This window comes from Hippopotamus amphibius, chromosome 1 (genome assembly GCF_030028045.1).
Source record: "Hippopotamus amphibius kiboko isolate mHipAmp2 chromosome 1, mHipAmp2.hap2, whole genome shotgun sequence".
In the NCBI taxonomy this organism is placed as follows: Eukaryota; Metazoa; Chordata; class Mammalia; order Artiodactyla; family Hippopotamidae; genus Hippopotamus; species Hippopotamus amphibius.
In genome coordinates, this window is record NC_080186.1 from 21,566,867 (window position 1) to 21,589,242 (window position 22,376).

The 22,376-nt window shown below is 39.9% G+C and overlaps 1 protein-coding gene across 3 annotated transcripts in view; it reads left to right on the top strand.

The window, feature by feature from the left end:
• Positions 1 to 1,774: 1,774 nt before the first annotated feature.
• STX12 (syntaxin 12) overlaps positions 1,775 to 22,376 on the top strand; it is a 28,420-nt gene continuing 7,818 nt past the window's right edge. The window contains exons 1-6 of one of the 3 annotated variants that reach the window (XM_057702102.1): positions 1,879 to 2,013; positions 2,721 to 2,784; positions 13,958 to 14,027; positions 15,623 to 15,722; positions 19,838 to 19,975; positions 22,115 to 22,158. In XM_057702102.1, coding sequence (XP_057558085.1) covers positions 2,739 to 2,784; positions 13,958 to 14,027; positions 15,623 to 15,722; positions 19,838 to 19,975; positions 22,115 to 22,158 — 398 coding nt within the window. In that variant the 5' untranslated portion in view covers positions 1,879 to 2,013; positions 2,721 to 2,738. Of the gene's footprint in view, positions 2,014 to 2,720; positions 2,785 to 13,957; positions 14,028 to 15,622; positions 15,723 to 19,837; positions 19,976 to 22,114; positions 22,159 to 22,376 lie in introns of all 3 variants that reach the window. The other 2 variants (XM_057702092.1, XM_057702113.1) reach the window with 2 other exon arrangements.

The following is a 22,376-nucleotide window of genomic DNA, read 5'->3' on the forward strand; positions in this document are numbered from 1 at the left end:
TGCCCCATGATTCCTATGGTGTGTAGTCCCCTTGCAACATTAAGTTAAAAAACCTAACTTTGTCAGACCACAGGTGGTCTTTATCAGATGGGCTTTATCTTGGGGATTACCAATAACTTTGTAAAATGTATTCACATTGCCTGGATGGGCATTTAAGAAATGATAGTTATTTTTTATTATTCATGTGTAAATTCAATATATGTTCATTTGACATCTAGTATTTGCAAGGCACAAATGTATTGCTATGAGAGAGCACCAGATAGCCATGACACAGATGGAAAACCACTTTTCATTTTAGCAGGAGGAAGAGACCAGCAGTAACAACCACCACTATTTGTCTTCAATCCTAGGAGAAAAATATCTTTACTGAACTTCACTTTAAATAGAGTCAAATGTAAATGAAAACATTCTCAAGACTATTTTACAGGTAAAAAAGCACAATTTACATGATTTACATAAAACTACGGATTCTAAGAAATTATATGTTTTAATAACCAGAATGAGAGCCTCCAAATGTCATCTGTCCTTTTCTAAAGAGAAAAAAAAATGCTCTTATAAATGCTCCTACGAAAAATAGAGATAGCCTTGCTTGCGAAAGCTCTAAGGCGAATGCAGGCACACTCACCCATTTAGGGTCCCCTCCCACACAGGCAAGCAGCTTCCTCTCTTGGCCATTCCCCAGAGATTGCAAAGCAGACTGGGGTGAAGTGGGGTGGAGAACACAGGAAACAAACACTGCCGGTTCCCCTTCACTTCTCTCTCTATCTTGATCTCCTCCCAAAGCAAAATCCTACCCTTGTCTTTCCATTTACCACACGCTTACAAAATGCAGCCTTCTATGTGAACGTTGAGGTCATACACTCCAAATTACTTAAGGGAATGATTTAAAAAATTTGAGAGCCTAGTTCTCCAAGAAATCCTGGTTTGGGATGTAGATGAAGAAGCTATTTGGGAGGGATTTAGATGGAGAACGAATTTGGTAATATGTGAATGCGTTCTAGGGACATAGCAAGATGACAATACAATTAGCTTAGTGTTCGGGTTTTGCAGTCAAATCTTGGGAAAGCAAATTAACCTCTGTGGTCTTAACTTTCTCAACTGTAAAACGGAAAATAATAACGCTTGCTCTGTCGAGTTACTTTACATCAACATTTTAAAAGTCGATTGTCCGTTATCAAGTCTGAAGGTAAAAATATAGTTAGAACATCGTCCCTTGCTGTGCAAGAGCTTATGAACAACTGAATTGCAGTGAGGGGGTCATACATAAAACTTGCCCAAGAAATCTTATCATTATTATCACCATTTTATTGTTTAGACTAGAAGACGGGTGCAGGGAGAAATGAAAGTGATTTGAAAACCATAAAAGTGCTCCACAAATCCTACCAAAGCCCTAGAGGATGGAAGTACAGTGAGGAATTTCAGGAGTTTGGTTACGGATCTGGGTTTCAAGGTTGTCGAATTCTCCATATTTGGGCCTGAATTCTCAGAATAGAACAGAATAGGATGTTAGGGCTGAGATCACCTGGTACAATTTTATGCTAATTGAAAAATTCTTGCCTTCTGTCACCGTGCCCTGGCGATAAACAACACCCCCACCTCAGATACTCCAATCCGAGCCCCAACGGTATGATGTCATCGCCCCGCCCCGCATCCCTAAACTCCGCCGCGTCAAGTCTCTAAACTACCATCCAGATACCAGTTCCAGCGGCGCCTGCGCAATGTGGGGCGGGTCGAGCGGGGCCGACGCGTGCGCGCTGCGAGGGGGCGGGGCTAATGCGCACGCAGCTTCATTCCCCTTCCCCGCCCTTTCTCTTCCCGGTTTCCCTGTCAGCCTGCGGGTCGGGTCTGGCGGCTGCTTCCGGTAGGAGCGCGGTGTAGGGCGAGTCGGTCTGGTCATGTCCTACGGTCCCTTAGACATGTACCGGAACCCGGGGGCCTCGGGGCCCCCGCTCCGGGACTTCAACAGCATCATCCAGACGTGCAGCGGCAACATCCAGAGAATCAGCCAAGCCAGTGAGCCGGGGTACCGGGCTGGGGGAGCGGGGGGCCGTCCCAGGGACAAGCCTGGGTGAGGCTGTCGGGACGCGGAGCCCGGCCAGGGCCACGGCCAAGGCCACACCTGAGGCCGTCTCGGGCGCTCCACTCTGGATGCGGCGGGCTGCCATCCCCGAGTCTGCCAGGCCCAGGCATCCCGAGGGTCCGGAGCCCCAGCTGAAGCTCGAGTTTCTTCTCAGGAGTTCTGCGCTTACGGTGTCGGGGCCAAGACAGCAGTCCTAACAGCCCCAGGGTGGGAGGGGGTGTGTGTGTCCCCTCCAGAGCAGTGAGTGAGTCGACCTGCTGCAGTGGTCAGCCGAGTTTTTCCTGTCATCTGCCTCCCTCCACCCACCTCTCTTTCCTCTTTGGCCGGTTTGGATAGGTAGTTGTTTACTGGTTTAGACCTTACATTCTGCTGAGCTTCTGGCTTTTGGAAGTCAGAAGCTTTCAGTTAAGGGAAGTGGAGAGTGCATGTGTTTTGGTGACTTTAATACAGTTCTTCCTCTAAGGAATTTGGAAATCAGATACAATGACTTGTACTCGAGGGGTGAGATGACGTCTACTTTAATAGAGAACATTCACCAAAAAGCATTTCAATTGACATTATTTTGTCTTCTGTGGCAAAAGATTTGCACATATTTTTGGATTTCAAGCCAACGAGGCTTTTGTTTTCCTTCCCCATTTAGTTACTCTTTTGAACAAGCATGATCCACAGAGAAGCTCAGGGACAAGGCCACAATCAAATAGCAAGTAAGACATGATGGAGTTGATGGTGGATTTCAGAATGTCGTTGCTTGTCTTAAAAATCCCTCCCCACCATTAAGTTCTGAATGAGACTATAGTTGAATGAGTCAAATACAGGCTATTTTCTTGTGCCTGAAAATTAGCTCAGAGTCATCAACAGGAGGTCAGCAGCAGCAACTACTTGGAAGGAATTGTATCATCATCCTTGTTTATTATTGTGTGTTTGTGAGCATGGCAGTACCCTGTTAATAGGTAGAACTAGTTGGTCCTGAATTACAATTGTGTTCTATATTTTAAAGAAAAATCTATCACTTAGCTTTTAAATTTAACTATATAATGTAGAATTTGAGAGAGGGAAAGTTTCTTATGGAAAGCATTTGAATCTGGGCACTTTGGAAGTGGAAAGAAGAATATGTGTTCTGTTAAATCCAGAAATTTAAAACAAAAATTAATATGACCACTGGTTAGCAAGTGTAGTACTTTGTGTTCCAGTTGCCTTTTGTGAGAGAGCTGTAATACAGGTTAGATCAGAATATTCTGGTTCAAGACTGAAAGTTTCTTATTGAGGCTGAATATAATTTTAATGTCTATTTGTGCAATTTTCATTCTACATGAACTTATTTGAGTATCGGGCATGTAGTATGTATCGGAACTCGCATGGCTTCCTTCAGCAGGGAGCTTGTGGTGTACGTAACGACTGAAAGGGATCAGTACTGTAGAAGAGATATAATAAAATTATAGGTATTCAGTAGGGAAAGACACCTTTTTCACTTGGAAGACCCAGGGAAGGCATTATTGGCATTTGAGCTAGGTCTGGAAAGGTGGTGGAAAGGATTTGAATAGTAAATAATAGTAAAGAAGGGAAGAGCATTCCAGGAGGGAATAAAATGAACAAGGCATGGTAGTGGGAGAGCATGGGGTGTGTATAGAAAAGTAGAGTGATTTATTTTGGCTAAACTGGTGGATTCCAGAAAGTAGTGGAAAATAGGATTGGAAAGGTAAGTCAGGGCTCAAATATGAAGAGCTTTAAGTGCTAAACTAAGGGAGTTTGGATTTAATTCTTTAGGAATGTGTAAATTGAGTTGGAAGGGAGAAAGACGGAATCAGAGACACCAGTTACCAACTGAAAATGAAAAGGAGGCAAGGATAGGAGAGGTGTCTTTGGTGATAGAATTGATAAATTAACTGTTGATTAGGTATTAGGCTCAAGGGATAGTTGGATTCATTCTGTTAATGACATTAGTAGCTAACATGTGGGTACATAGTGTGTGCCAGGTAATGTAAGTGCATTGCATGAAATATCTTAATTTTGTAACAACCTTGTGAAGTAATTACCAATATTATTTCTTTTTATGGGTTAGGAAACAGGCTGAGAAAGTTTGAATAATTACCCAGCTAGCAAATGGCAATACCTAAATTTGAAACCAGATCTGTCTCTTAGGACCAGCATTTAGCCTTTTTATAATTTTAAATTAATATTACAGTTTTATAGCAGTTAACATTTCAGCAAGTTACAAGTGAATTTTTTTTTCTTTCTCTTTTTCTTTTTCTTTTTTTTTCCATTCTTCATAGGAAGCTCTGGGGAATACCTGAGGCTGTGGAACTTTCTCTTCTTGTGGTGTGTCTGCCTCTCCTGCTAGATTGTTAGTTCCTTTGAAGAAATGGGACATGACTTATTCATCTTTATATTTCTAGTACTTATCTCAGACCCAGTGTATGTTAGACTCATTCATTCACTGTTCAACAAATATTCTTTGAGCACAGGCTGTGCACTGGGGGTGGAGTGATGAGTAAGACAGACAAAACCCTGCCCTGATAGTGTGTGTATAGGTGTGTGTTTGTGTATGTGTATATATACACACGTATGCATACATACACATATATAAACAATACTTAGAAATCATAAGTGCTATGAAGAAAAAATACAGCAGGGTAAGGGGACCGAGAGTGAGGAGAGAGAAAGAGAGTGGGTGTGCTATTTTATATTTTTACATCAGTTGGTCAAGGAAGGCCTCTCTGAGGAGGTGATGTTTGAGTAGACACCTGAATGAAATGAGGGAGAGAGCCACACGAGTAGCGGGGGGAAGGTGTTCTTAGGCAGAGGGAATAGCAAGAGCAAAGACCTCAATGTTTTCGAGGATAGCGAGGAGACTAGTGTGGCTAGGCTGCAGTTAGAGAGGGGAGTATAGTAGGAAAAGAGGCCAGCGAGGTAGCCAGGAATCATATTATTTAGGGTCTTGACGCTTAGTATTTAGTAGATTTGAATGAATGAGGTTTTTCTACCCTCTTGGAACTCTTTCTGTCTCATTTATCTTGTGCTCTGTGGTTCCTACCACATCTTATGACCCTAGGCAGTGTGAATTGGAATTCTCCCCTTGGGATTGTTTAGTGAGGCACTGGGAATTTGCTATTGGTAGGGTGGCATTGCTTCTACCCATTTATCAGGCTGGTGCCCATCCCCACACGTGGCCAACGTACCTAAGTACACAGTCTGAATGTGACCTCCCAGACATATGCCCACATCCATATAGTCCTGCAAGGACCTGTATCTATTGAAAATATGAGAGAATGGTTATTCTTTTTTCTCAACTGTTCAGTCACATACGTGGGTTTGGAATTACTGAGCATCTCAGCCTGAAATACGGCAGGCCATTGCGTGGGTTGTTTATAGGTACAGCTAAGGTTGACTGCCTGGTACAAAGAGTTGTTACCAGTATGTGTGGGCTACAGAAGAAAAATGCTTGACTCTGCCTGTTGTGGAACGAAGGGCCTGGGCAAGTATTGCTGAGGCAGATATAAGGAAATAACCTGACAGGCTCCACGTTATATCTGAAGAGATTAAAGAACATCATTTATGTTCTTTAATGTTGCTAATTTATTGATATGATTTTGTTTACTAAAAAAATAAACAGTTGAACTTTATAAAGTTTTTTTAATTTAATTTTATTTATTTTATTATTATTATTATTTTTGGCTGCATTGGATCTTTGTTGCTGTGCACGGGCCTTCTCCAGTTGTGGCGAGCGGGGGCTACTCTTCATTGTGGTGGGCGGGCCTATTGCAGTGGCTTCTCTTTGTTGTGGAACACGGGCTCTAGGTGCGCGGGCTCCAGTAGTTGTGGCACATGGGCTCAGTAGTGGCTCATGGGCTATAGAGCGCAGGCTCGGTAGTTGTGGTGCATGGGCTTAGTTGCTCCGCGGCATGTGGGATCTTTCTGGACCAGGGCTTGAACCCGTGTCCCCTGCATTAGCAGGCAGATTCTTAACTACTATGCCACCAGGAAAGTCCCCCAGTTGAACTTTTAAAACTGATTATTGTGTGCAATCCTGTGGGTTATTCTTTCAAAGTTATTTTCATATTGGCCCCTTGCTCTTTATTTCATTGCCCCCCTCGTAAGTCTTCATGATCTCAGCCTCTGTAATCCTGCAGCATGGTCTCAGTGTCTCTGTTCCCACTCTGGTTCATCCTGATAATGCTATCAGCAGTACGTCTAAAATCCTGTTTTCATTATACCACTCACCTCCTCAGAGTCTGCAGTGGCTCTTTGTTGTCTGATGCATCAGATCCACCTTGCTTTCACTGTCTCTGTCATCTTAACCCAAGTTAGCCATATTTTCTACTTCTCTTTGCTACAGGCAGGCTGTTTTTCTTAACATCCCTAAACACTGGTTTTTGCTGCAAGCTTTTGCTCTTTCTGTTCCTCCTTTCTTTAATCTTTCCCTACCTCACTAGCTACCTAAATTATAAAAATCCTTTGAGTTGTGCTTAAATCCTCCCCTTTGTAACTAAGGCTTCCTTTGCTTTTGAAAGACTGAAGTCAGAAAGAGCCTGGCTTTAGGCTCAGCAAATCTGTGACTGAGCCCTTGCTCTTCTATGTTGTACTGTTAACCTTGGGCAGGCTAGTTCCCCTTTCTGCCTGTTACCCCATCTGTAAAATGAATGGCATTGTTAAAGTGGGATGTTTTAAAGTGCCTAGTGTAGTGCCTGGCACATAGTAGACGTGCAGGTGTTATTATTGGTTGAGTCTCCTGTTCCATTATAGTTTAGTAGTTAAGTGAGCAGGGTCAGGAGTCAGACTGCCTGGGTTTGAGTCCTAGATCTGCTTCTTACTACCTATGTAAATGTATTGCTGTACCTCTCTATTTCACAGTTTCCTCATCTATAAGATGAAGTTAATAATAGTCTCTGCTTCATAGGATTGTGAGAATTGTGAGGTAATTTATGTAAAGTGCTTAAAGCAGTACCTGCAACATTAAGAAATATTAGCTATCGTTTTGTTTTTTTTTCTTTGAATTCACAAGCTTAGCACTTACTTTATTCTGTATTCTTTAATTCATGCTTTTTGACCTTGTTTTTCCAACTGAGAGATCACTATTAGTTTTGTGGGGATAGCGACCGTTGTACAGCCCTCTTGAGCTACAGTGCCTGGCACAGCAGTAGATATGTAGTTGGCATTTGATATGTACTTAATTGATTTTATCATCGCTAAGTACATTTTTCTTGGTCTCGAGTTTGATAGTAACAGCTATCTTTAATTGATTTCAGGTGCCAGACTATTCTAAATTTAGCTTCATATTATCTTAGGTCATCCTCACAACAACCATATCAGGGTTCTCTTGTTATTCCCACTTTTTAGGTAAAGAAACTGAGGCACAGAGGAGTGGAAACTTTTGCTAGGAAGTGGTGAAACCAGGAATAACACACAGGCAGTCGTAATTCAGAGTCTGTGCTCTTAACCATACATGTTCTGTCATGGGTATGGTAAATAGAAGATTGTACCTTTGGTATTTAGTACTCGTGTTCAGTTTAGTTTAGAGCTTTACTATTATGATATAGTGGCTACTTTTAAAGGGTCAGGTCATTTTCATTGTAGCTTTGCAAAAACAATGCAAACCTAATTTTCAAAGTAAGACACTGAGATGACTTCATTGCCATAATGACCACATAGGCTGTCATTTTCTCATTTGATGCAAATAATGTTCTTTCTTTGAATTTATATTTGCTTGTTTATTATACTGAGTTATAGCATTTGAGTCTGTCAGATGAAGGTATTGTATGGTAGTTGCTTTCGATATGACTAGACTTTGATTTGGATTAAGGTTCATTTGGAGATTCAGATTCTGCTTAAAGCTGGTATCAGCTAAAAGCATATGAAGAGTGTTCAGTTCAGAGCAGCTCCTAGTATGGATGTTAGCTGTACTGTGCAATAAGTTGATTTGCTTCACAGTCTTTTAAAAGTTTTAGCCAGGGCATGCTTTTAAAAATGAGAGATCAGTGATAGGAGAAATTGAGGCCTAGTTTTAAAAATAACAAAATTGCTTGCATGGAACTGAAAGACTTTTCTTTACATTTGGCCTAGTCATCTGGTTTCCAGGATTATGTAGCATTTCATAGAGGATAGATACCCGGTTTTCATCCAAAATGTTGTAACAAATCAATCTAAAGTAAAACTTTTACTTACTAAAATGCTTAGAAAAGGAGTTTTCTCATTAACCAAACTGAACAGAAAATCCTTTTAGATTTAACCCATTTTGATGACAGTTATTCCAAAAAGTATCACTGTACTTTTTGACATTTGAAGTACATTCAAGTGAAAATAAGTGTGCATGTAAACATTCTGTTTCTTTTTGTGCTTTAGGTTTAAGGGATACAGTTCTTAGTTGTAAAACAGATGGGTCATTGAGTATTTTCAAATAAACCTCTGATGTTGTGGTTATGGAGGGCAGTATACAAAGAATTTTACTTCCAGTAAATGAAGACACCACTGTCCTTATCATTTGAGTTTTGAGGCATCTGATACCTGAGTCTTGCTGGAAACTTTCAGGAAAATATCAATATTCAGGAATTTAGTTAGAATTGATGGAGGCTTGGATTCATTCTGGTGCTTAGCTAGCAAGTGACCCTGTAAAGTCCTCCTTCCCCCACACCCCCATCCCAATTCAGGTCATCTCAGCAAACAAAAGAAGTCAGAAAAGTGTAGGTGAAAAAAAGTTCTCAGCTGAGAATACACAAAGAACAACTGAATTTTAATTGATTTTTTCCCCCATAGTCTATAAAATCCCCTTTACTCTCTAGGCCACTTAATACGTTTTGATAGATGATTAACAACTTGAAACTTTGACATATCTGTAGAGTTTCTAAGCAGAATGCTCTTAATAGAGCCAGTCAATAAGATGAGCTCTGTTTCCTTGAACTGCCATACCAGTAACATTTACCTTTACATGTCACCCTGTAACTGACTATTTTCAGGAGGGGTGTGTATGTGTGTGTGGTTATGCAAATACAAAAATGAGTAGACTGTGGTCACTGCCATCCAGAGGCGTATAGTCAGTCCAGTCCCATTTGTACACAGGCGGAGGCTCTCTAAGCCAAACTCTGGCTTGCAAAAACACTGCTTTGTTACACAGCATCATTCTGGGACTAGAGCTTCTTCATTATTGTCGAATTTTAGCATTGAGCAGCGGTGGGAGTACTTAGAGATCATTTAGTCCTTACATAGTTGTAATAATTTAATGAGGAACAAGCCCCACACAAAAAGTAAGTCCTGTGACAAATAGTATGCACTCAATATATGTTAGTTAAGCCTGAATATCATATACAGTTGGTGAAAGAGACCCAGCAGCATGAAATGACTTGTCTGGTGCCATGCATCTTAGTTCATGGTCGAATCTGGCTTAGAGTTTAGATTTCATTATTCCTAGCTCACGTTCATTCACATCTTCTGCCTTGAAAGTGGCATGACATAAAACAGAGGCCAACTCAGTTAATCAGCAATTATTTATTACCCACTGGGTGCTGGCACTCTGCCGGACTCTGGTGAGTGCACAGGAACCTTCCCAAAGGTGGAAGGGAGCAGCTTAGAGCAAGGGCATCAGCCTATCTGGAGCAGAGAGCTGTAAAGTTAGGGAGCGATCAGATAAGCAGGGTGGGGTGAAGTGGAACGCTGGGAAATGGAGGCCAGCCCTAAGACACCACATCCTGTGGATTTCCTTTAAGCATCAGCCTTTTGAGAGAACCTAATGCTGCATAAAAACTGTAGTTATTGGAATTAGCCCTGGGTTTGAATTCTGGTTTTTATGACACTCTGCTCAAAACCATCAGGGCCTCTCATTTCATTAAAGTTCGAAGTCCTTGCTCTGGGACGTCTGGCTCCCCTCTCTCTCTCCCCTCTCTTGCTCACTCTAGCCACCCTGGCCTCCTGTTCCTCCATCACAAGTGCTCTTGCCTTGGGGACTTTGTGCTTAATGCTGTCTGCTAGAAAGCGCCCCCAGATATTTTGCATGGCTTGATCTTTCACTCCCTTTAGGTCTCTGCTCTGTGTCACCTTATCAGAGAAGTCTTCTCTGACCACCCTGTGTAAACTCTCCCTACCGGCCCTTACCGGAGTTTATTTTTCTTTATAGCACTTATCACTACCTGACATATGCTTATTATCTCTTTTCCTTAAAATGAAAGCTTCTTGAGAGCAAAATCTTCTAGAGCATGTAACAGTGCAGAGTAGGTATTCTAAATGAATGAGTGAATGAGTTTTGTAACACTCAGTGTGAGCCTCAGTGTGCCCATCTCTAATAATGCTTATCTAATAAGATAATGCTTATCAAGTGTGAAGGAAAAACACTTTTGTGTTTCATCCACTCTCAATACTTCTGACACCAGATGTGTGGGTTTACCACACACCAAGCAGTTGTTAGATTCTCTGGACTTCAATTGGGTGTCCTGTAGTTTAACTTAATTTTGACACTACCTGGAGTTAGTATCAGATTCCGTGAATTGAGGGCTCAGTCCCACAAGACTCCCCCCACCCCACCCCCCTCAGATGTCAATTGTAAGTCCAAGTTCTTATCTGTGCTTCTGACCAGTAAGCTATATAGGAGTTTCCCATGAGCCCCTCTTCAGGTTCAGCTAGTTTGCTAGTCCAGCTCACATAACTGGGGAAAACATTCACTTACTAGATTACTGGTTTATTATAAAAGGATATAATTCCAGAGCAGCCAGATAGGAGAGATGCCTAGGGCAAGGTATGCTGGAAGAGCTCAGAACTTCCATGCTCTCTCTGGGTGCTGACACCCTCCCCGCATCGCCAATCCAGAAGCTCATGAAATCTGGTTCAAGAATTTATAGAATTTAATCTGTGCTTCCTTCCGCCCACCCCCTAGTTCCCCTTTCCAGAGGTTGGTGGGTGGGACTGAAAGTTCCAGCCTGATAATCACTTGGTCTTTCTGGTGATTAACCCCACCCAACCTAAGGCTATCAGGGGCCCCACCCTAAGTCACCTCAATAGGTAAACTCAGTATGCTCCAAAGGAGGCCTTTATGAATAACAAAAGACACTCCTACCACTCAGGAAATTCCAAGGGTTTTAGGAGCTTTGTGCCAAGAACTGGGGACAAAGACCAAATGTGTGTTTTTTTTTTTTATTATTAATTAATTTATTTTATTGGCTGTGTTGGGTCTTCTTTGCTGCACACGGGCTTTCTCTAGTTGTGGCGAGCGGGGGCTACTCTTCATTGTGGTGCACAGGCTTCTCATTGCGGTGGCCTCTCTTGTCACAGAGCACAGGCTCTAGGCACGTGGGCTTCAGTAGTTGCGGCACATGGGCTCAGTAGTTGTGGCTCACAGGCTCTAGAGCACAGGCTCAATAGTTGTGGCACACGGGCTTAGTTGCTCTGCGGCATGTGGTATCTTCCTGGGGCAGGGATCGAACCTGTGTCCCCTGCATTGGCAGGCGGATTCTTACCCACTGCGCCACCTAGGAAGTCCCAAATGTATTTTTTATTATACCACATCAGCCCAGTACGCAGCCCAGCATCTGGCAGTGGTGAATGCTCAGTAATTATATGTTTGGTCAGCCAGTTAATAGCTTTAATTCTGATTCCTGTTTGACTTAGGTAAGAAGGACACTATACATCTTAGTGATGAAAAATGGTTATTTATATCTTACATAATGTTTTTTAGCAGAAAGCAGTATTTTATGGGTGCTTACATTTTCCGATGGAACCAATAAACTAAAAACCCTTATATAATAGAATAGATATATTTGAGGAAAATTTGTCAAAAGACTACTTTTTAGTCAAATGATTTCTGTATTTCTATTGTAAAATTGGAGTTAATGTTTTTACTTAAAAATGGTCTCAAGATAAGATAAAATCATACTTTGAAGTGTTACAAACCTGTATATTCTTGACTTTGGAAAATTTTGCTTTGTTTAACACCCATGATATCACAGTGATTTGGGCTAGGGAGTGTTGACCTAAAACAGAGACTGCCAGATATTTCTCCAGCAAAGACGGGTTTATTCAGGATCAGCAGAGAGTTGCAGTTTGGGGTCTGCAATCCTGGCTCGCCAAGTGCAAACCCCCTCCTGGCAAGGGAAGAGGGAAAAAGAAATTGGGAGGGGAATAGCAAACAGACTCTGTGGCTTTTCATTGGCGGAGAAGAGTCTTCTTCCTGTTGGGCTCTGCTGTTGTGAGAGCTCTCTCTTCTGGTCTCCCAGCTTTGTTTAACTGAGGGTTCTGTTTATTAGTTTTTCTATAGGAGAAATAACTTGTACATGCTGGTAAGGACTGGGCTGTTCAGTTTCCACTTAGGAGGAGAGTCACCCAGAAGATTTTGCTTAATTATTGTTTCTTAACAGACTTGGAAGCTGTTAACACATTTGTGTTTTTGTAAGGCAACTGGTACTTAATAACCTTTAGCTTGCCTTTTTACTACTCTCGGTGGCTAAATTAGGGGCAAGGTTATGACTGTAACCCCCAAATTTTGTTATTTAAGAAGTACCCTATCATAAAGAACAATGAATTTTTAAAATTTAACATTCTCATAAGTGAAGTTTCATTATCATTGGACATTGAAGCCTTGTATATATATTGTTCCTTTGATATATACAAATTTTTATGTAGTATACATTGGTTTACTCATCTTCTTCCACAAAGCCAGTCATTTAGCGGACTGGTGTTTCACAAGTGAAACTTTGGCCTTAATCCTGAGAGGATAGGGAGGTCCTCACAAAGGAAACTGTCTTTTGGCTGGAGGAGCCATATACCTATTATGTTATGTTATCTCTTGAAGTTCTAGTGAAACTTGAAGATAATTGTGTCTCCCCTGTGCAAAAAGTACTCAATTATTGTGTTCTGTATTCCAGCTACTTGCAATAGAAGACAGTGAATGCTCTTAAAATGCAAGCGTGCAAACACAAAAATCATACAATAAAATTTCAAGCTCTACAAATGAATGAATGAATGAATGAATGAATGAATCTTCCTCAACCTCCCTGCCAACCAGAAAAAAAAAAGTAGAAAGCAGGAGACAGGAAATCAGGGGCTCTATTCCTGTTGCAGAAATCAGTGAGGGACAGGGGTGTTCAGATTCCCAGGCAGGCTGGTATTTCTCCTTATTAATAGATAATCAGTTCCTCTGGATTTCTGCTTTCCTCGTCCAGAGCTAGGGGCTTAAACATCTAGGATTCAAACATGACCATTTCTAATCTTAGCACAATATCTAGGTAGAGTAATCTGAACAAAACGATATGCTTTTTGTCTATAGACAGCATAGTTAAAAGAACATAGGCATTGGAATCCGATGTAGCTGGGATTGAATTTTTTGCCCTGCTACTTTTTGTGTGCCCTTATATAAGATATTTAACTCCTCTAAATATATTTCCTCATCTGCAAAATGATGATACATCTACTTCAGACTGTTGCTATGAAAATTAATAAGATTATGTATACAAAGCTCCTAATATAGTACTTGGCACATAGAGGTGCTCATTTAGTGGTAACTTACTATTAATAATAAATGTACATTGTCTTCCCAGAAATGTTTGCTATATAAAATATTGTGTATTAGTGAATTTAAATTTTTATTATTGTGAATTGATATTTGGTATCAAGGCCATTCCAAAAGTGACGAACGTTTTAACCAGTGTCATGGGAAATCTGGCAAAATGTGGGAGTTCTTTGAGAGTGACAAACAAAACCACCACCCTCCACTTGGTAGCATACTCTGTAGGAGGAAGGCAGACCTTATAAGTAGCTTTAGAAGGGAATGCATATGCCAGGGTCTTGATAGCATGCTTTATGTACATATTCAGGATATAGAGAGAGACCAGTGATCTGAGAATTAGGGTGCTTGTGATGAATGTATTTTTCTTTCTAATAAGTCTTTTTTTCTTTTCTTCCCAGCTGCTCAGATAAAGAATTTGATGAGCCAACTAGGAACTAAGCAGGATTCAAGCAAGCTGCAGGAAAATCTGTGAGTAGCTTCCTGACAAGGTTGGGATTTGTGAGGGCCTATTGGGGACACACTTAATGCCCTTGCTGCCTGGCAGCTTAGGTCTCAGGCCTGTGAAATCAGAATGAGAGGCAGTGGGGTATGAGGTCATAGCTGGATCTAGGAGAGGAGCAACAAAATATGTTAATGGGTTGTGATCTCCATTGCCTCTCAAAGTCCTTGAACTCTGCTTCTTTCCTCCCTTGGGCAGTTTAGCAGAACAGTTTAGGGAAGTAGAGAGGGAATCCTTACCACTCTTAAACTACATTCTGCCTAAATGAGCTTCCTTGTTGGCAGAGGCCTCCTGATGATCTACAGTGCTTGTCTAATCTGGTTGGATTTCCAGCTATATATCATATTAGAAAAATGTATTCAGAATGACCCGAGGAGAGTCTGAGGGAGAGAATAGTGGGATGGATCTTTTTATCATGTCCTTCTTGACTCCATTTCTGCTTTTAGATGTTCTAGTTTTCAGTTTTAAAACATGCTGAACAATATTCTTTGTTTCCTGTCCTACACATTGTGAAGTGAGAGAATGACTTAATACTTTGAGCTTTTTCCAGGGAGATGTGAGATAGCTCTGGGTATGTTAGTACTGTCTGCGATGTTCAGGCTTCTGATTGACTCCCTCTTAGGGTTTTTTGTTTGTTTGTTTGTTTTATCTCCTCTTGGTTTTGACTCCCTTGTTTTATATTGTCTTTTGGTTTTTTGTTTTGTTCTGGTTTGTTTTTGTTTGTTTGTTTGTTTTTGTTTTATCTTGGAGACCCTTTGCTGTGAAAAACTAGTAATTAATGGTGTGGTTTCCCTGTCCTCCCATAAAACCTTTTAGAAATGGCCAGATAGTAGAGGAAACCATGATTGAAAGGAGCCCTTTTTGTATTTCCACTACCTTTCGATCCCACTTACTATAGCACATATTCTTGACTCTTTAATTTCTTTCCCCCTCTGCTCCTTACAGTTTTTTTTACACAGTATAGGGCTTTTTTTGTTTTGGAGGAAAGAGCCAGAAAGTCAGGCCAGGTAGGGAGGGAGCCTACCTGGACAGGTAGGGAGCCAAGGATAAAGCTGAGAAAGCATCAGCTTTAAGCAAGAATGTGGGAGTTTTGGAGGTCATTTCCTAGGGTAGAAGCTATGCTTCTAATGCACTTTTTATTCAACCCCCAGTGCCTGGATTATATCACTCATCAGTGGACTGTGACAGATAGTAGCCATGTAGAACTCTTGCGCGAATCAGTATGAGAGTTTGGGAGAGAGTTCAGTGTGTTAAAACTATTAGATTGCAGTGTGAGGGCAGTTGCCTATCAGAACTTTTTCTTTTGCTTTTCTCCCCGAAGAGTTAAAATACCTAATCAGCAGGTTTCACTGAGGCAGGTTCTTTCTATTCAGTAATATGAAGATGACGTGAAGTGAGTATGAATGGTAGTATTTCTGGAATTTTCTTGTGAACCTAGGCATCTAGGAACCCATTTCTTCAAGTGCCCTTTCATTCCCTGCATTGTGAGACACTCTGAGAACAAACTGATACTAACAGCTCTCAAGAAATGAGAATCTCCTAAAACCTATCTTTTCTCTCTTAGGCAACAGTTACAACACTCTACAAATCAGCTTGCCAAGGAAACAAATGAATTACTGAAGGAATTAGGGTCCTTGCCCCTTCCTTTGTCTACTTCAGAACAGGTTGGTATTTTGTGGGGTTTTGGCTTATTTCTTTTTTTAATAAGAAAGGGCTTTGTTTTTGTGGAGAGGCAGCGTGTGAAACAAAAATTACTTGGCCTTTGGTTCTAGATAGACCTTCTCTGAACCTCAGTTTCCTTGTTCATAAAATGGATAAGTGTCTTTTGTGACAGCAGAAGGAATGTATGCACCAGGTCTTGCAAAATACCTAGCATTTAGTAGGTACTCAATATGGGTAGCTGCTGCTGTTATTAGTAATAATATATTAATATATTAGTAAAATGGGTTTAATTGAAGAAGAATCTCAATGTTTGCATCTTGTTGCGGTTTGGCTAGCAGCTTTGTGCTTTCAAGCTTGATCCTAGTTTGCTTGAATCCAGCATCTATAAATTTCAAGCAAACGCCTTTTATATTTTTCAGACTCTTGCATGTTGCATCATGAGTCATTCATAGGTCTCAGGTTGAGGAAATGCTCAGGGAAATAGATTCCTCTATTCAAGTCATTTCCATTAGTGGCCATTTAAATCCTTTAAAAATACACATTCCTGAAGTCAGATGTGCCCACCTCCATTGTGGCTTGACTCTTTTTTTTTCGTAGCTTGACTTTTTAACCTATTATTCATGGTCTGCCTCAAATCCTCTCTCTTCCAGGACAAAAGCCTTCTCCATCTATTGTAGCCTGTTGTGATTTTATTTCACCTTTAGTTTCTGTACCGTTCATGGGAGCACTTAACTTACATTTCTTTTTCTTACTGAATTTTTTAAATGATGGTATTCTATCTCCGATGGCTCTAAAGATGAAGCCTACCACTTCCCTCTCCTGGTGTCTGTGAGATGTGACTGTTGGAACATAAAACAATTTTAGTGTGTTGTGATCATCATTTATAAAAATGAAGCAAAGTAGAAATATCAGAGTGTGTAACCATGTAATAAATGTAAATACTATTACATGAAACTTTTGTTTCATACATATGTGTATATGTGGTGCTAGGTCAAGATGTCACATTGTTATTCTTTGTCTCCATCAAAAAAGTTTGGAAAAATCATCAGTTTAACCCATTCCTGGCAAGTTGTTTAATGAAGTATACGTTCAGCCTTTGGAATTTTGGCTTCCCCTTGCACAAAAGAAAACCAAAACTGGGTGCTATGTCATCCTGCTACAAAGTAGTAACCTTAATGTCATCACCCTTTGCCTCTTCCTGTGTGTGCTCTGTGTTAGTTGTTACTCATGCTGGTATTTCACTATGGACAGTTCCCCCTTGCCACTCCTTACCTCAGGTTGTTCCCAAATCACCCCTTTCTTCCTTCCAGCTGTGCACTTAGGGAATACACACTTGTAGATAGTTTTAGCAGTAATAAAAAGGGAGTCTAAGAGTCTGATGTAAACAGAATATTGAAAGTGCTTAAGTGTTAAATAGTAACCTAAGCAAAATATAAAGTTAAATCTGCTTAAAAGAAAATCTAATACATTCCACAATCACATAGAAGTTATTTTAGGATTATGCAAGCTCTCATTCCCTTCCATTATCTTGGATCATTAAGAACATGAAATAAATCTACAGCCATATTCTCTCTGGTGAAATATAAATCCTTGATTCCCTTCCTCCTATTGTGCTGAATATTCTTTTCCCTTTTAATTGTTTCTTTATCTAATTAATCTTAGCCCTGTCACCCATCTTTTTGCTACTGGACTGTCAAACCATACATCTTACTTTCAGCATTTTTTTTCATACTTACGCGCTATTATCAGTGATCTTCTAGTTGCCAAATCCAGTGGCCTTTTTTGAGTTTATTCACTTTTCTTTGTTTTATTTGATCCTCCTGCCCACCCTGTCTTCACTGAAACTTTCTTCTTCTTTCCAATGATCTCCTTAGTAAAGACTACAAAGTAGTTTTCATGTCCCCCAACTCTGGTGATCCTTTTCTGGCCTATTTTCTCTTATCCTAGGTTGAGTCCCAGCCTCCTTCTCTGACTCTGTTTTCCTAGAAGTGGGCGCGCCCCAAGGTTCTGCCATTGATCCTCTATGCTTTCTCCCTCAGGAGTCTTTTCTATTGTACTTTTATGAGCTTCCTGCTACCTTTATGAACATGATCCCCAGATCTTTTTCAAGCCCTAGCCCCTAAACCTCTAAGTATTTGCCCATATTGCCAATTCCTGCTGTGACATCTCCTCTTGAATATGCTACCTTCATCTAAATTTTAATGTGTTGTCTTATACTGAATTCCTCCTGTTTCACCCAAACGCCTTAACAAGCTGATTGACAATGCTTATTGTCATAAAAGAGTTTGTGCCTTTTGACCTTATGTTCCCACTCATGCAAATGTGTCTAAGTTCTAAGAAAAAAACCCAACTATATATTCTGGAGCCAAATTTCCTGCACTTAAATTCTACCCCTGCCATTTACTGTGTGATCCTAGGCAAATCACTTAACATCTCTGTGCCTCATTTTTCTGATCTGTAAAATAGGTACTATAATAGTACCTAATTTATAGGTTGGTGTATGGGTTAAATGAGTTATTATATGAAGTACTTATAACAGTACTGGTACATGATAAGCACTGTATAAATATTAGCTGTTACAGTGGGGCTCACTTCAGCTTTATAATAGTTAAAAATGGAACAGTCTAGAAGGGATGTTTACATAAAATTTACTAGATCAACTTGATGGAGTATTATGTAACAAAGACCATAATTGTGAAGAGTACAGTAACATGGAAAATGTTTATGATATACTTGAAAGATAGTCTTTTTGGATAGTGAGATTGGGGAATGATGCTTCCCCCCCCATTGTTATGTTTATGTAAAAATTAAAATCCCAGAAAAGGGATAAAAAGTCCCTCCTCTAAATTTGCTTTCAGTATTACCATCACTCTCCCAGGTGTGAAGTTGGAGTCATCCCTTGACTTTATCACCCTTCCCCCCACAGCCAGTCACATAATATTTCTTAGATTTGTTTTTTTTGTGTTCTTATTACTGATATCATGTCTTCCTGACCGTAAACCTAAATGACTGCAGTCATCTTTTTGACTTGTTTTTCCCATTCCATTTTGTACACCATCATGGACCAATTTTTCTAAGTTATCATTTGTGCCCATCATGTTCTCCACACAGAAATCTTCATTGCTCTTTATTCTTTAGAGGTTGAATCCCAAACTCATTATCTTGGCAATTAAAACCTACAGTGGCCAGCCCCTTCCCTGCTTTTCCAATTTTATCTTTTAGCTATTCTCATGAAAAAGCCTTTGGTTCCAGCCAAACTATCTTTTTGTAGCTCCTCAGCAAATTTCTCCCACCATGCCTTTGTTCACACTGTTCCCTTCCCTGGATTCGCCTCACCCCTTCTCTCTGCTCCTCACGCCTTACTCTCCGTGTCTACCTCCTCTTGAGGCCTTTGGGTCCCTTAGATTCTTACTGATTGTACTTGCCTCTGTGTAATCTGTACAGTACTCTGTATAGTACTCTGTACTGATTGAATTATAGTGGTTATTTGTATTGATTTGTTGTCTGTATATCTAAATTCCTTATCTCCAAATAGATGATAAGCTGTTTGAGGTCAGGGGTGAGTTCTTACTTCTGTGTTCTCAGCACACAGCAGATGCTCTCAGTGTGTGTTTTTTGAGACATAGTATCAGTAAGCTTAGTAAAGATAGCCTGTAACTCTGCAGAGTAGTTTTCAGGTTCTCAAAGATTTTGAACCTCACTACAGTGTGAAGGAAAATGATTCTGTGGTTTTCAGGTAAGCTGTGAACTCAGTATAGATGAATACAGTTTTAACATTTTAGCAAGAAAACAATCTCTGTTGGGTATTCTGCTTTTAGATTCTCCCAGGAACTAAAATTCTGAATTGTGATTCTGTCTAAGATTCCTTTAGCAGGGAAATGACACCCAATTCCCAGGTTTGTCAGAATGAAAGAAGGAAAACTCTGACTTGGCATATAGTATTAATTAGGGATTTGAGTTAGAAAAGAAGAAATTTATTAATTTAAGGAAGACCCTATTTCATAGTAATTTTCCCAGTTGGAACTCTTTAGGGGGTATAATTTTGCTTTTAATGGGAATTAAAACCAAATGATTCTGGGTTAATGTGAAATTTCAGGTTCTTTTTAAATTTCCTTAGCGCCAGCAGAAACTTCAGAAGGAACGTCTCATGAATGACTTCTCTGCAGCTTTAAACAGTTTCCAGGCTGTGCAGAGAAGGGTATCTGAAAAGGAAAAGGAGAGTATTGCCCGAGCAAGAGCTGGATCTCGCCTTTCTGTAAGTTTATTCCCGAAAGAAGACCTTTGCAAGTTTTTAAAAATGTTTTGATCATTTGTCTTTGTTTACTCTCCCTCCAAATAATAAACGTAGACATTAGCTGCTGTGAAAATGTCAGATTGGTATCACCTTTGTTAAAAAAAAAAGTGTACATATGCTCAAAGACTAGAAAGGAATATGCACAAAGATTTATAAAAGTGACAGGTAGAATTGTGTGTAATTTTCTTTTTTCTTTTTTCCTGTCGTATTGATCTTACATTAAAAACTTAAAAAGAGAACAAAGAATAAACCTGTTTCCTAGAATATAGCAAGCTAGGTTATTTGCACTAGCCTTCTCTTTGAAAAGAATTAACAAATACTAGATTTGAACAACCCAACTTCTTAAAAATATCAAAGAGCCATGAAAATATTAAGGTGAGAGTCTGAGAGAAGGTGTGAACGCATAGAGATAAGCAGAGGACTGGAACTACTTTTCCACTGAGTACACTTACTGAGGGCAAACTTAGATTCAGTTTTGATGTCCTCATGGCATGAAGGGTGACAAAAGTCAAGGCCAGGAGTCCATGCGTGGTGGATAATCTAAAAGAAGGTGCTCCTCAAATTAAACTGGGCCCTAAAAAATGAAAAATAAGCCCTCCTTTCCCCAGCAGACTGCAAAAACGATTGCATTAGCGCTGAGGGTGGCAGGAGGGAGGGGAAATCCAGACAGTAAGTTGTACCACAAAGTAACCTTCAGGCAAATTTACCACCCAAACTCATACTACCTGAATGGTCCAAAGCTTCAAGTAGTCCTGGTCTGGTCGAGTAGCTACGTGCCAGATAGAAGCAAATACAAATCCTCTGTGTTTAGGCACCTTTATCCTAACCCTAAAAGAATACCCTTAAGTAATTTTTGAAGTGTAGTGAGCGGCCCAGGGTACGCAAATAAACAAATAACCCTGGACAAGAACTAGTAGAAACAACAGTGAGGTGAAACAGACCTACACAGACTTCATAATATTAGAATTATAAGATAATTATACTTATTGTGTTTAAAGAAATAGAAGAAAATATTGAACACATCTGCAGGAAGCAGGAAACTACAAAGAGCTTTGTAAAGAGTTAAAAGATTTTCTTGAATTGAAAAATATAATGTGGAAATTAAAAACTTAATGGAGGGGACTCTCCATGGTATGTTTGTAGCAGGATACAGGTACAGGAATAGCAGCGTTATTTGTAGTAGTCAAAAATGAGACACATTGAAATGTCGATTAATAGTAGAAGAGAGAAATACGTTGTGGTACTACAGTATCTTACAACAGAGAAAATGAACCACAGTTACGTTCAGCGTGATGGATGGATCTGGCATGATCTAATGTGAGCCAGTTAAAGCACGAAAGAATACAAACAGTATAATTCCATTCATGTAAAGTTCAGAATCAGGCAAAATGATATTAAATAAGGATACATATCATGATTTTAAAAATACAAGAAAATGATGACAAAGTCAGGATAATGGTTACTTTAAAGGAGAGGGAGGTGGTTGTAATTCGAGAAGGGTGCATAGGTAGGCTTTAGGACACTAGCCCCGTTTTGTTTCTTGATCTGGGGAAAGAGTAAAAATTTAAAACAAACAAAAAAACCCCCACAGTGTTGAATTTTTTGAAATTTTTGGAATTTTGAATTTTTTAAAATTTTGCTTGTCTTTTAAATTATTGTTATCATAAAAAGGGAATACTTCTAAAAAATAGGAATATTGCTCTTTCAACACTTTTTCTTAGTTTGTTGTTAAATTACAAAAGTAATACATAACTAGACTGATTTTTGAAGTCAGTTAATTTTTATTCCTTTCTCCTACCCATGTTCTCACCATCCTCTTTAGTGTGGTTTCTGTTCTGAACCCAAACTGGAATGTAGATTTGCTTTCAGCTACTACATACCCATTTCCTAGTGCAGTCAGATTGCCAGAGCCCTGTGTCATCTCACAGAGCCTGTTGGAGCCAAGGGATGTTGTTTCTTTATAATGTAGCTAAAGGCAGCCATTGTGCATGTGTGTGTGTGTGTGTGTGTGTGTGTGTGTGTGTGTGTGTGTGTGAGAGAGAGAGTGTGAGAGAGACCTGTTTCTGGATAACAGCAGCAATAATGCCATCTGCTTTCTAGGCGGAGGAGAGGCAAAGAGAGGAACAGCTCGTCTCGTTTGACAGGTAAAGGAATTATTCTAAGGTAGATAGTTGAGATGGGACTTTATACTTTATACTTAAGCTTTTAATTTTAAAAATCAATGAGAAAAAAAAGAGGAAAAATAAAGGAAGCCCTGGGGTAGGTAGCTTATAATTCATCAAATAAAAAAGTCAAAACTTTGGGCTTTTCCAAGATCTTTGAATTATGGAAGGAATAATTTCAAGGTGAATTTAAAAACTTT